Consider the following 13,961-nt stretch of genomic DNA (forward strand, 5'->3'; position numbering starts at 1 on the left):
TACTGCCCCCTATGTACAAAAATATAACAACTATAATACTGCCCCCTATGTACAGGAATATAACTACTATAATACTGCCCCCTATGTACAAGAATATAGCTACTATTACTAGTAGCCATTACCCGCCCCCAGTATATAGCCAGCCAACCCCCCCCCCCACAGTATACATCCAGCCCACTGTAGTATATATACAGCCCCCCAGTATACAGCCAGCCAGCCCTCCTAGTTTATTCAGTCTGCCCGTGCCCCAGTATGCGGCCAGACTGCCCCAGTATACAGCCCATAGCCCCAGTATACAGCCAGACAGCCCCAGTATACAGCCAGACAGCCCCAGTATACAGCCAGACAACCCCAGTATACAGCCAGACAACCCCAGTATACAGCCCCTGCCCCAGTATACAGCCCATAGCCCCAGTATACAGCCCATAGCCCCAGCATTACAGCCCCTGAGCCCCAGCATACAGCCCCTGCCCCAGTATACAGCCCATAGCCCCAGTATACAGCCCATAGCCCCAGCATTACAGCCCCTGAGCCCCAGCATTACAGCCCCTGAGCCCCAGCATTACAGCCCCTGAGCCCCAGCATTACAGCCCCTGAGCCCCAGCATTACAGCCCCTGAGCCCCAGCATTACAGCCCCTGAGCCCCAGCATTACAGCCCGTAGCCCCAGTATTACAGCCCGTAGCCCCAGTATTACAGCCCGTAGCCCCAGTATACAGCGCCAGCCTCTGATATACAGCCCGTAGCCCCAGTACACAGCGCCAGCCTCTGATATACAACCCATAGCCCCAGTATTACAGCCCATAGCCCCAGTATTACAGCCCATCGCCCCAGTATTACAGCCCATCGCCCCAGTATTACAGCCCATAGCACCAGTATTACAGCCCATAGCACCAGTATTACAGCCCATAGCACCAGTATTACAGCCCATAGCCCCAGTATTACAGCCCATAGCCCCAGTATTACAGCCCATAGCCCCAGTATTACAGCCCATAGCCCCAGTATTACAGCCCATAGCCCTGTATACAGCCAAAAGCCCCTGGTGTACAGCCCATAGCCCCAGTATTGCATCCCATAGCCCCAGTACACAGCGCCAGCCTCTGATATACAGCCCATAGCCCCTGGTGTACAGCCCATAGCCCCTGGTGTACAGCCCATAGCCCCAGTATTACAGCCCATAGCCCCAGTATTACAGCCCATAGCCCCAGTATTACAGCCCATAGCCCCAGTATTACAGCCCATAGCCCCAGTATTACAGCCCATAGCCCCAGTATTACAGCCCATAGCCCCAGTATTACAGCCCATAGCCCCAGTATTACAGCCCATAGCCCCAGTATTACAGCCCATAGCCCCAGTATTGCAGCCCATAGCCCCAGTATTGCAGCCCATAGCCCTGTATACAGCCCATAGCCCCTGGTGTACAGCCCATAGCCCCAGTATTACAGCCCATAGCCCTGTATACAGCCCATAGCCCCTGGTGTACAGCCTGCTCCCGCTATACAGCACCAGCCCCAGGTATACAGCGCCAGCCCCAGGCGTACAGCACATAGCCCCAGGCATACAGCATCAGCCCCTGGTATACAGCCTGCCCCTGGTATACAGCCAGTACATAAAAACAATAACACATGAAACTCACCTCTCTGACGGCCCGACGCTGCTCCCCTGCTTGAACACAGTCCGGCCGCGGTGACAGCTCCGTACGGGCCGGCGTCGCACAGACCATGACGTCAGCCGCTTGCCGACGTCATGGTCTATGCGACGCCGGCGCGTACGTTGTTGTCACCGCGGCCGGACTGGTATCAAGCAGGGGAGCAGCGTCGGGCCGTCAGAGAGGTGAGTTTCATGTGTTATTGTTTTTATACCGGCCCCACCAGTACAGGACCGGCCCCGGACCGGCCCCAAACCAATCGGCCCACCGGGATTTCTCCCGGTGGGTCTTATGGCCAGTCCGCCCCTGCCCATATATAATACCCCCAATATTGAGTGAGCATTATTTTGTGATGATAACATAATATATTGTTATTATGGACATGATTACAGATGGATGGACATAGTACTAGTAAGAGGGCAGGTATATTGAGTTTATTTCACTTCCCTGTTCTGAGTGACATATTCCGCATTGTGCTTTCTCTGCATCTATGGAAGTTTTTTTAGTGTTGTCTTTTCCATAGTTTATAAGAACGCCTTCTGTGTATTCCGTGTTGAAAGACGTCCTGAATGTGGTGTAGTCACATCCTGTCATGGCTGCCACAGCAGGTGCATATATATGCGAGGCCGGAGACTCCCATCATGAGGTAGGTTTTCCATTCTTCTTCAATGGCTTCTTTATTTATGTGCTATAGTATCTCATGGGGCAGGGACTTTCAGGATCTGGACAATGAGGATCATAATTACTAAAGACATTGAGTATTATTATATAGAAACTAAATCTGACTGTACAGTAGGTCAATAGAAAAAACTGACGACGTCAATAGGGATACGCTAATGTGGGAGACGTAGACAAAATGCAACTCATACACTGTCATCACCTTTACTCAGAATTTCTGGACAGTGACATTTCAGACGTTTTCAACTTTAAGGGTCAAGAGTCTTAACTCTTAACCAATCATTGAAACAAAGGAACCCCCTAAAAGATGTTCACCTTCAGCTGTATTCAGACCTGTTCTGTACTTTCCTCGGAGAGGTGAGGTTAGCAGTGCACTGGTCATAGAATACAATGGGGCAGATTTATCAAGCTGCCTAAGAGTAAGATTGTGCTTAGTTGCCCATGGCAACCAAACACAGCTCCCCTTTAAAATATTCATGAACACTGGTAAAATGAAAGCTGAGCTGTAATTGGAACATTGTTACTCTTAGGCAGCTTGATAAATCTGCCCCAATGTTCTGCTTACACCTTCACAAGGCACAGACAGCTGAACAGGCAGAGCTGCTGGGTGCTTCATGTCAGAGATCACTGGGGTTTCAGCACTCGTATACTTACTGGGGGAATTTATCATGTTTTGTACGCAAATGTCAAGACATGAAAAAGGTCGCAATTCCTGGTGCCATTCTACGCTGGAGACTCTTAGTATATCCAGCACGATGTTAGCTGGGAGGGGAGTATCTTGAGGCTAAAATGGCGCCGGGCGGTTGGAATTTCATTTAAATTAATGTATTCTTTCAGCGAAACGCGTTGTTCTTATACTTTTAATTTACTCATCGTACTGATGGATTTTTTTTATCTGTGAAAGAATAAATTAATTTCAATTAAATTACGACCACCCAGCACCATTTTAGCGTTCAAAACAGAAAACACCCCGCATGGGACATCGACATACAGTACAACTGGGGAGGAAGCAGATTGCTTTTTAAAAATATTAATCCAGGAGAATGTGCTGCGTCCTACCTCTGTGTGGGACCCCTGTTCTCCATAATACACAATATATAGACTGACATTTCTGATTGCCATTTACAATCCCCATAAACTTCAGGGCCTTTTTTAGCAGTTTTATGACTAGCTTGACGTTCTCTGTATGAGTAGATACCATGTTGTTTTTACTGATGCCTCTGGTGCCAGAATCAATACAATAAACAAATGTAAAGAACATCTTTGTTCTCTGTGTAGTGACCTAAGGTCCATTAGTACCTATGTTAGTGTCCCAAATCGCCCTGACTAGTTACCTTGAAATACGGTGCTTTGAAGTTTCATAATACAAATTCAGTCAATTCTTCAAATCAACATCTATTGTACATGCAACATATAATAATTGCGGACATTACAAGGTAAGAGAATGGGAAAAGTCAAACATAGTATAATGTCATAGTCATAATGAATTGTTCATGATTGCTTATTTAGTAATAGGGCGCACTGGGTTTTGGTGGTTCCACCGTGCGAACAAGAATCAGCTGGAAGGCATGTGCTGTGGCTACCTATCTACTGGGGGGGGGCATGTGCTGTGGCTACCTATCTACTGAGGGGCATGTGCTGTGACTACCTATGTACAGTCTCATCCAAGTCTGTGGAGGTCGGTCAGCTTTAGCTTAGACGTTCTCAGATCTTGGAGGTAGTAGTACCCTGCTGTATTCTAGCTTGCTATATACTGGGGGGCATATGCTATGGCTACTTATCTACTAGGGGGCATGTGCTTTGGCTACCTATGTACAGTCTCATCCAAGTCTGTGGAGGTCGGTCAGCTTTAGCTTAGACGTTCTCAGATCTTGGAGGTAGTAGTACCCTGCTGTATTCTAGCTTGCTATATACTGGGGGGCATATGCTATGGCTACTTATCTACTAGGGGGCATGTGCTTTGGCTACCTATGTATAGTCTCATCCAAGTATGTGGAGGTCGGTCAGCTTTGTCTTAATTGTGGACATTACAAGGTAAGAAAATGGAAAAAGTCAAAACATAGTATAACGTCATGGTCATAATGAAATGTTCACGATTGCTTATTTAGTAATAGGGTGCACTGGGTTTTGGCGGCTCCACCGTGCGAACAAGAATCAGCTCTCCTGTAGGTTGAGAGATGTGTTTGTCTTTGTGAAAGATCAGAGTCCCCTGAAGAACTGTTGCCATAACTTGTCCCCAAAGAAGGAATCCAAGATAGGGGGTGAGCTGTAAGACACATGGGAGGAGCAAGAGACTACGTTTAGTCATAGACAATAGACAAATTTTGAAGAAACAAAATGACACTATTTAATGGATTTTGCAATAGTTAAATTCTGGCCTAATGGCTTCAATTTCTTCTCCATCACCATTTATAACCTTTATGTGTACAGTCTCATCCAAGCCTGTGGAGGTCAGTCAGCTTTAGCTTAGACATTCTCAGATCTTGGAGGTAGTAGTATCCTGCTGTATTCTAGCTAGCTATATACTGGGGGGTGGCGTATGCTATGGCTACCTATCTACTGGGGGGTGGCGTATGCTAAGGCTACCTATCTACTGAGGGGCATGTGCTGTGGCCACCTATCTACTGAGGGGCATGTGCTGTGGCCACCTATCTACTGAGGGGCATGTGCTGTGGCTACCTATTTACTGGAAGGCATAGGCTGTGGCCACCTCTCTACTGGGGGGGCATGTGATGTGGCTACCTATGTACAGTCTCATCCAAGTCTTTGGAGGTCGGTCAGCTTTAGCTTAGACATTCTTATATCCTGGAGGTAGTAGTACCCTGCTGTATTCTTTACATGTAGAATTTTATTCTAAGCAGAACATATGAAGTGTATTTTTTGTATCTTATGTAAGAAATTCTGAACTACAGTGAAAGGATATCCATAAAATAACTGCTCTGCTATACCTTGTTCTTGTGATGAATATTCGTCTGTTCCACCTAGAAGACAAGTAAGAATTACAATAATTGCACAGCGTTGTAGGAATCAATCAGAGCTCAGCGTTCAATATTTCTTCACATTGGCTGCTACAGGTAACAAAAATGTCTTAGGCTCCTTCCACACGAACGTATGCTTACTCCAGCATAAAGCTGCAAGCAGGAGAGAGCATAGCCAGAGGCCGGCGCCATAGTATGGCGAAATAGAGGACATGTCCTCTATTTTTTTGTGCACAGTCGCGCTGCATTGAGACGCATGTTTACTGCACCGTGACAAAACGTCAAAGCCTTTTTTCTTAAAAACAAGAGCATAAGAAACTTAAAGAAGAGCAGATCCTGCCAGATGGGACACACACCAGTACAGTATGTCAGTGTGCTTGGTTACAATCCTTCATCCTGGTGGTGGATTTCCTTTAACTTCGTATATCTCCAGTTCTGTAGATCACACATCCACAAAATCTTTAGCGGTACTAGAAGCATGTTTTTAGGTGCTATAGAACCAAAGATAGGGGTATCTGAAGTGACACTCCTTTCGCCGGTTCTAAAAGTGGTTCAACTTGGGTAAAAAAAATATACTCTTCTCAGCTCATATGCAACTTTGTACTTTGGAGGAGATTTTGTAAAATGTGTAAATGGATGAGATTTAATATAAAAGATGGAATTCTAGAAGTAGCATTTCATGCCCTACTTGAGGGGCCTGGCCTGGCCTGACTATGTCCCTCTTTAGATAAACTTAGATAACCTGGCTGAATTTCCTATTCTAGTGTGATTATATAGACTATACTCACTCAATGATATCTATTGGTGCAAATACAGAACAGAGAGCATTGGATTAACATCCACATTTTTTAATGGATCCATTGCTAAGCAACACTGGGAATAAGTAAAATAAGAAAGATGTAATACTTTGTTAAGTGTAGCAAAGCTGTATCCAGTATGTTTTTCTTTTCATCGGCTTCCATACGCATTCCATACTATGGCTATCTATCTACTGGGGGGGAGCATAAACCATGGCTACCTATATACTGGGAGGCATGTGCTGTGGTTACCTTTATACTGGGGGCATGTGCTGTGGCTACCTATCTATTGGGGGGCATGTGTTGTGGCTACCTATCTTTTGGGGGGCATGTGTTGTGGCTACCTATTTACTAGGGGGCATGTGCTGTGGCTACCTATCTACTGGGGGGGGGCATGTGCTATGGCTACCTGCGCACCTCATCTACAGCCTGCTCGCATGCCCACACCTGCTTCCCGCATCTGGCCGCCTACTGCGTCCACAGCCAACTGCCCGCCTACCCAACAGCCAGCCGCGCACAGCCACTTGCACCTTGCAATGCCACAACCACCTACCCACCCAATGCTACAGCCACCTGCCTGATCCGCCCAACGACGCGCGTAGCCACCCACCCCACTGATGCATGATAACATGTATCTATCCGCATGATACCTGTCTGTAATCTATCACACATATCTATTCATACAAATCACATATCTATCTATCTATTTTAGTTATCTACTTATCTTATACTTAGAGAATATGTTCCAAAAGCCAATAATAAGTAGCCCACACACCGAAGGAAGTCATAAATACCAAAAGACAGAGATGTGCTATTGGGTCAAACCAAGAGAGCAGTAGTATCTTCAGCACCAGCTATTTTACTGACCTGAAACTCACTATCCGGATCCCAGATGACCAGGTCAGCATCGTGTCCTATTTTAATAGATCCCTTGCGATTTTCCAGGCCGCATAATTTGGCTGGATTGTTGCTCAACAAACGAGATACATCTGGCAATGAAAACCCTCGGATCCTTGCAGAGGTCCAAAAAAGCGACAACCCTTATAGAAGATAGACAAGTGCTTATCACACTGACACATGAAAGTGAAGTTGTTGTCCTACAGAAGTGCATTCCATACTGCCTCCTAGTGGTAAAGTGATAAACTGCATCTAACAGTTGTGCATGGTTTTGCACAACGATTGTTAGTGGGGGCATTTATTATGTGTTTGGTGAGTTTTTACGTTTTTTTTTTGTACAGTTTTTGAAGGTCCCCACCACTTTCAGAAAAGAAGGAGTGGTCCACCTAGGCCACATTACTCTTACAGGCAATGCTTTATGGAAAATGTAATCCTCAAGAAGGACGAAACCTATGTCACTAATGCTACCTCTTGGTAGCTACCTTTAATGACCGCAGTCAGTACAGCTCAGAAGAACGAGGATCTCAAAAGGATGTCATAGAAAAGAGGAAATTAGGGTTATACTCACCTAATTGTAGAGATGAAATCCCTCCCCATGCCTTCTGGAAATCTCCATCTTGTAAATGCTTTAGGTCTGGAGTACATGGGGAATGATCAGATACCACCATGTCTATAGTGCCCTGCAGAAGTGCATTCCATAGTGCCTCCTAGTGGTGGAAATAACTCATTCAGTTATATAGATAGCTTTTAATTTTGCACATAGGAACATCCTTGGCAAAATAAAACCATATACTGAAAGGACTGAATATAGACCTAAATGTATTCATGTACAGGTCTTTCAAATTAAAGAAAAATAATAAAAGTCCCTGAGTGCAGCTCATGTGCATGGGATACTGGTGCTAGACTGTCCTACAGATGTCAATATTATACTAATACTATAGTAAAGTAAACTAACAATGGCTAATAAGGAGTTAGCTTACCTGGAGTACACTACGATTTCCCTCAGCAAAGCCTTATTGCTATCCTTGTAGGCTCATTTTCCTCCTTTGTCCCAAAAGCGAGGGGCTCCCTACTCCCTCCAGGGGTGTAACTACAGTGGCAGCAGCCATAGCGGTTGCTATGGGGCCTGCAGTGACAGGGGGCCCTACATCCAGCCTGACACGCTAACGAATGGAGGATGTGCACCATTATATACGTGTTCTGTAGCACATTGTACAGCACAATCTGTAGATAACTGTGCACATCCTACACACTACACACCAGAGTCAGCAGCTCAGATGAGAAATGTTGCAGGAGGGGGTGGAGGACCAATAGGAATGGAATCTCTCATCTCTACTTCCTGCCAATTGTGTACAATCTGTATCTGTGTGTATATATTTTATGTCTGTATATGGTATTGTTTTTTGTATATGTGATGTGTATATGCTTTATATGTGTGTATATGTGATCTGTATATGATGTGTCTATATATGCTTTATGTGTTTGTCATGTGTATATACACTGTACATGTGAGAGTAATCAAAGTCTGCTATGGGACCCTGCCTCTCCTCATTACGCCCTTGTCTCCCTCCCTTCCCTCTTCTGCCCTTTCTTTCTCTCATGTTCATCTTTCTCCACTTCTTTTCTATTTTCTAGAGTGTATTATGAGATTGTTCCTTTTCTTAATGTAATTTTTTGTTCTTTGCCCCCCCCCCCCCACAGCATTTCTCTGCTCTCTACAATCATTCTAATAAACAAAAAATTATTGTTAAAAGAAGAGAAGAATGTTCTTACCTTATTGCTGTGTCCTCGGACAGGCGGGCAGCACTTATAGTATGTGGCTCCAGGGGGAATGTTTTCCGCACTCAGGGTCAGGTAATGGTGAGTGGTCTCTACTGTAAGGGGCGCTCCTGCTTTTTTTGCCTTCCTGATAATAGGGAGCGATCGTGCTGATGAGAGGTGTACAATGTGACATCGGACTCTGAGTGAAAAATTGTAAGATTTAGGCTACATGAATGTCATTGTTGTTATCAGTTTTTTCCTGTTGACTAACATGCAAATACGTTTTCCAGGATGGGATAAGCAAAAAAATTTCCCTTTGGGTTACCTTGTAAGGCAGCCCCCTAATAACATGATGTGGGATTAAAGCCAAATAGTGATGGGTCATTTAGCTCCACCCAGATTTAGATAGCCACGCCCCTATGCCATGACCAAGCCCCTGTTAATTAGAAAATTTCAGGTTAAAAGTGGAGTGGGGATGGTCGGCTGGCTGCCTGAAAACAATTCCCTATATTATGAAATAGGGAGCATTCAAGAGCCAGAAGAGCCGGCTCTTTATAGTGAGCGGAGCCTAAGGATCCGCTGGCTAGGACTAGTGCTAAACAGGGTTATTGCTGCAAGCACCCCCCATGTACCCCTGATGAACCTTCTGATAGCATGTCGGGTGTTCGAGATGAGATACAGTTTTTTTTGCTACCTATAAGGGTCAGATGAATATTAGGTTGACTGTCCTAGTCAGGGCAGGAGTTATTGTAAGGGCTGAGAGGGCTAACAAGGGGCCCCTGTTTGCCTGCTGTGGAACTTTGCAGGAACCCCACATCAGTACCACCGGATTGGTGAGATTGCTCCAGTTTCTTATACTTACCCAATTCATCTTGTTGCCAACCCTTAAATATTAGGGCAACATTAGTCTGAGTTGATAGGTATACTGCAGTTTAAACCTTCTGGTTATTACCTGATCTGATATTGACTTGACCCCTGCTTATATGTACAGTATATAATCTATTGCATTACAGAGGACGTGTCACCTGTAAAAACGGCACTAGGAACTGCTCACTAAAGTTAGTAGCTCCTAGTGCTACAACAGATATAGCGATGTTACACTGCTAGCGTTATCGGAAACCTAGCAGACACTGCCGCGATGTACACTAAAAATAATCATGAGGGGGCGGGATTAGGGGCGGTGACTGCCGCATGAAGCTCGGGGCGGTTCGGGGAAGAAGCAGCGCCTCGGACCATCCCCTCATGAATATTTCTAGTGTACATCGCTAGTGTTATTGGAGGTTTCTGATAATGGTAGCAGTGTAACACTGCTGCATCTGTTGTATATGGTCCTCTTTAACCCCTTACCGACATGTGACGTAATAGTACGTCACATGTCGGGTCCCGGTGCATGGAAAGGGCTCGCGGGCCGAGCCCTCTCCATAGCCGGTAAGTCTTTGCTGCATATTGCAGCAAAGGCTTACCGGTAACACCTGCGATCGGTGTCGGCACCGATCGCGGGTGTTTACCTGCAGATCGCCGTCGGCAAAGGTGCCGGCAGCTTCAAAAAGATGGTGGTGCGTGGGCGCCGCCATCTTTCAGAGGATCGTCGCTCCCCGTGACGTCATCGGGGAGCGGCGATCCGTCGCCATGGTAGCTTCGGGTCTCACAAAGACCCGAAGCTACTTCAGGTTAACCCATTCATTACAATGTGCTATCAGCACATTGTAATGTATGAGTAGTAAAATACACATATAAAGTAAAAAAAAAAATTATAATAAAAAAACCTAAAAATTCAAATCACCCTACTTTCCCTAGAACTGATATAAATATAAATAAACAGTAAAAATCATAAACACATTAAGTATCGCCGCGTCCGAAAATGCCCGATCTATCAAAATATGATAACGGTTTTTCACTGCGTTTAACCCCGCAACGGAAAATCACGCCCAAAGTCCTAAAAATGATAACATTGTAAACGTCATCAAAATCCGCAAAAAACAGCACCACCCACAGCTCCATGCACCACAGTATGAAAAAGTTATTAGCGCCAGAAGATGGCAAAGTCCCCCCAAAAAATTTTGTACAGGAGGTTTTAATTTTTTTTAAAGTATGAAAACATTATAAAACCTATACAAATTTGGTATCCCCGTAATCCTACCGACCCACAGAATAAAGTAGACATGTCATTTGGGTCGCACAGTGAAATCCGTAAAATCCAAGCCCACAAGAAGACGGCACAAATACATTTTTTTTACCAATTTCACTGCATTTGGAATTTTTTTCCCACTCAAAGAACACGGCATGGAATATTAAACACCACCATTTTGAAGTGTTATTTGTTACGCAGAAAATAAGCCATCAAACAGCTCTGTACATGAAAAAATAAAAAAGTTACAGATTTTTGAATGTGGGGAGTGAAAAATGAAAACGCAAAAACGAAAAAGGGCTGCGGCGGAAAGGGGTTAATTTTTGGTGCAGGACGGCTGTTGCACTACTGCTGTTTGGTTTGTATTTAACCAGGATTAATTCTATATTGACTTCATGACAATGCTTTACTTTGTAAATATTACAAGTTATGTTTTACCGGAGATATAGCGTCTTGCTTGAACTATTTCTCATCACTAAAGCCAAACTAGTATATCTTTTCCAAAAGGAAAAGATTCCCAGTATTTCTATGTCTTTGCATCTCGTCAGTAGAGTGAGAGGTTTTTGACTAGGGTCATAAACTTTATTTTATTATTACAGTAATGAAACTTCTATATTAACAAAAAGTTATGAACTTTCTGCTACCTAACAGTTAATAGAGGTCAAATTAGATGATAGATTTCCTTAAAGGGAACCTACCACACCGATTCTACCTATAAAGGTAGAAGGGGTGGTAGGTGGATGAATGGGACGTGAGGATAGCCCTTTTTGGGCTAATCCTCACGTCCCGGCTATCTTTTTATAAAGTTTATTGCGGGCATATGCAAATTTATTTATGCGGCTACTGGGGCGTGGAGTAGCCGGACATGAGGCTACTAGTCGCGGCTACTCCACGCCCCAGTAGCCACATTACTCCGCCTACCATTTAATCTTCGGCGCGCAACTCCTCGTAGCTGCGCGCCCTCGTCCGAGTCCCCCGGCATCTGCGGCCTACTGCGCATGCGCAGTAGCTCCGGCCCCGGAGCCGCGGCTGCGCAGCCAAAGGCCTGGGTTCTGCGCATGCGCAGAACGCAGGGGACTCAGACGAGGGCGCGCAGCTATGAGGAGCTGCGCGCTGAAGATTAAATGGTAGGCGGAGTAATGTGGCTACTGGGGCGTGGAGTAGCCGCGACTAGTAGCCTCATGTCCGGCTACTCCACGCCCCAGTAGCCGCATAAATAAATTTGCATATGCCCGCAATAAACTTTAGAAAAAGATAGCCGGGACGTGAGGATTAGCCCAAAAAGGGCTATCCTCACGTCCCATTCATCCACCTACCACCCCTTCTACCTTTATAGGTAGAATCGGGGTGGTAGGTTCCCTTTAAAGAAACAAATGCACAGAACTGTAACAACTTGATGAAAATTCTGGAGGTTATTAATGTATTTACCAAATACTAACTTGTACAGTAGACAGAGATCAGCCACCATCTCAACTGCAGCAACTTCCATTTGATCCGGGCGCGAGGTCAGAAATGTTTCATACTGTGTAGGATCTAAAAAAAATATTTACATATAGCACATATTAACACGTGTGTATTGTAGCTAGAAGGGACATTACTCATAGATCCAGACACTGCGAATGTATTAATCTTCTAATATGTTGTCCTCCTTTCTAAAAAACAACTTTTACAATTCGGCAAATCAGCCAGAAAAGTTATGGACATGTTACCAGAGCCCCTCCGTGCTGCAGATTCACAGACTGTTACACTGTGCAGAACATGCTGCTGCAGTGTAACAAGAACTTTTGAATCCAGAGCACAGAGAGCTTCTGTAACACACCACAAGCACTTCTAGCTCATTAGCATAATTTTAAAAGATGATTTTAGAAGGGAGGAGGCTATGGATAACAAATATAAGAAGATTACCATAGTCACAGTACCTGGATCTATAAGTAAGGTCCCCTGATTTATCATGCTTGACCTTGAAGATAGATTTGCTTTAATTGTTGGTTCTAAAAAAAGATCTGTCTGAAAGGGGTAGTTACAGGGCCAATGTCCAAGTAGCTAAAATGAACAAAAAGTGTGCCATTTTGCTACTATGCACGCCCCATTAATAAAAATTCATACTGTATCCCTCCCACAAGTGCTGCAGGCAATCGTTGTCAGTGAATAGTAAATCTAGTGGTAGATGTCCTTTAAATGCTAATTTGCATACAATTAAAAATTAAGATTGTTCTGCATTCAGGGCACTGATGTTCACAAGAAAGACTTATGATGCAGAACAGGACACCCACATAGTCAAATGTATCTGTGACCCTGCTGCTGACTGAGTCTCTTTTAATGTGTATTCTTTTTTTGTATTTTTCAGTAACACTTACCTCCAGTGACTGGGGTGCTTCTTGTATCTTCAAGCTCAGCATGAAACTATAAAATCAAAAGGGTTTTTTTTGTAAGACATGTCCACACTGTTACCAGCTAAAAACTTCATATGAAAAGTCATAGTAATACTGTACACAGAGCCTAATGCTGTGCTTTGACCACTATCAGCAGATTTAGGAATTTCCAGCTATTCCATGACACCACTAGGGGGAGCTGTTGGTATTTAACAGTGTACGAAGGTAAAAGCAACATCTACGTATCCTCTCGTAATGGCGGTGACACAGTCCTGCTGCTCAACTCTCATGCAAATGGATAGGAGCTGAGCTGACAGCTCTTTACAATTTGCAGCATCTGATACCTTCCACCTGGACAGGCCCTTTAAATCTATAACATTTCCCCAATTGAGATGTGTACCATGCACATCTATAGCAATTTTGTCTCTTAAGCAAGTAGCTTAAAACCAGCTTTTTTTCACTTCAGCGGGAGAGAATATAACATGTATTGGATCAGTGACTGAACAGATTGATTCCAATATAAACATGAATTGCCTTTTCAGATATAAAACATCTTTTTGGATGTTACAAATAATTGCTGATGACATGCAGAGAGAACCTGACAGCTACACGCTGCTGATAAATAGGAAGGTAGGAGTATTTTCCTAGCCTGGATATTTACATGACAGCTGGAGAGACGGTGACAGGAGCATTGCCTGGGGAA

General features: G+C 44.5%; 1 protein-coding gene across 6 annotated transcripts in view; it reads right to left on the reverse strand.

Annotated features, from left to right (window-relative positions):
• Window positions 1-3,700: 3,700 nt before the first annotated feature.
• Window positions 3,701-13,961, reverse strand: part of LOC140122417 (allantoinase, mitochondrial-like) — a 45,503-nt gene continuing 35,242 nt past the window's right edge. For all 6 annotated transcript variants that reach the window (XM_072143246.1, XM_072143245.1, XM_072143250.1 and 3 more), the window contains 7 exons: window positions 13,244-13,289; window positions 12,326-12,419; window positions 8,771-8,957; window positions 7,566-7,704; window positions 6,968-7,140; window positions 5,274-5,306; window positions 3,701-4,591 (listed from right to left, as the gene is read on the reverse strand). In XM_072143246.1, coding sequence (XP_071999347.1) covers window positions 4,430-4,591; window positions 5,274-5,306; window positions 6,968-7,140; window positions 7,566-7,704; window positions 8,771-8,957; window positions 12,326-12,419; window positions 13,244-13,289 — 834 coding nt within the window. In that variant the 3' untranslated portion in view covers window positions 3,701-4,429. The remainder of the gene's footprint in view (window positions 4,592-5,273; window positions 5,307-6,967; window positions 7,141-7,565; window positions 7,705-8,770; window positions 8,958-12,325; window positions 12,420-13,243; window positions 13,290-13,961) is intronic.

The sequence above is a fragment of the Engystomops pustulosus genome, chromosome 3 (genome assembly GCF_040894005.1).
Source record: "Engystomops pustulosus chromosome 3, aEngPut4.maternal, whole genome shotgun sequence".
Lineage (NCBI taxonomy): Eukaryota > Metazoa > Chordata > Amphibia > Anura > Leptodactylidae > Engystomops > Engystomops pustulosus.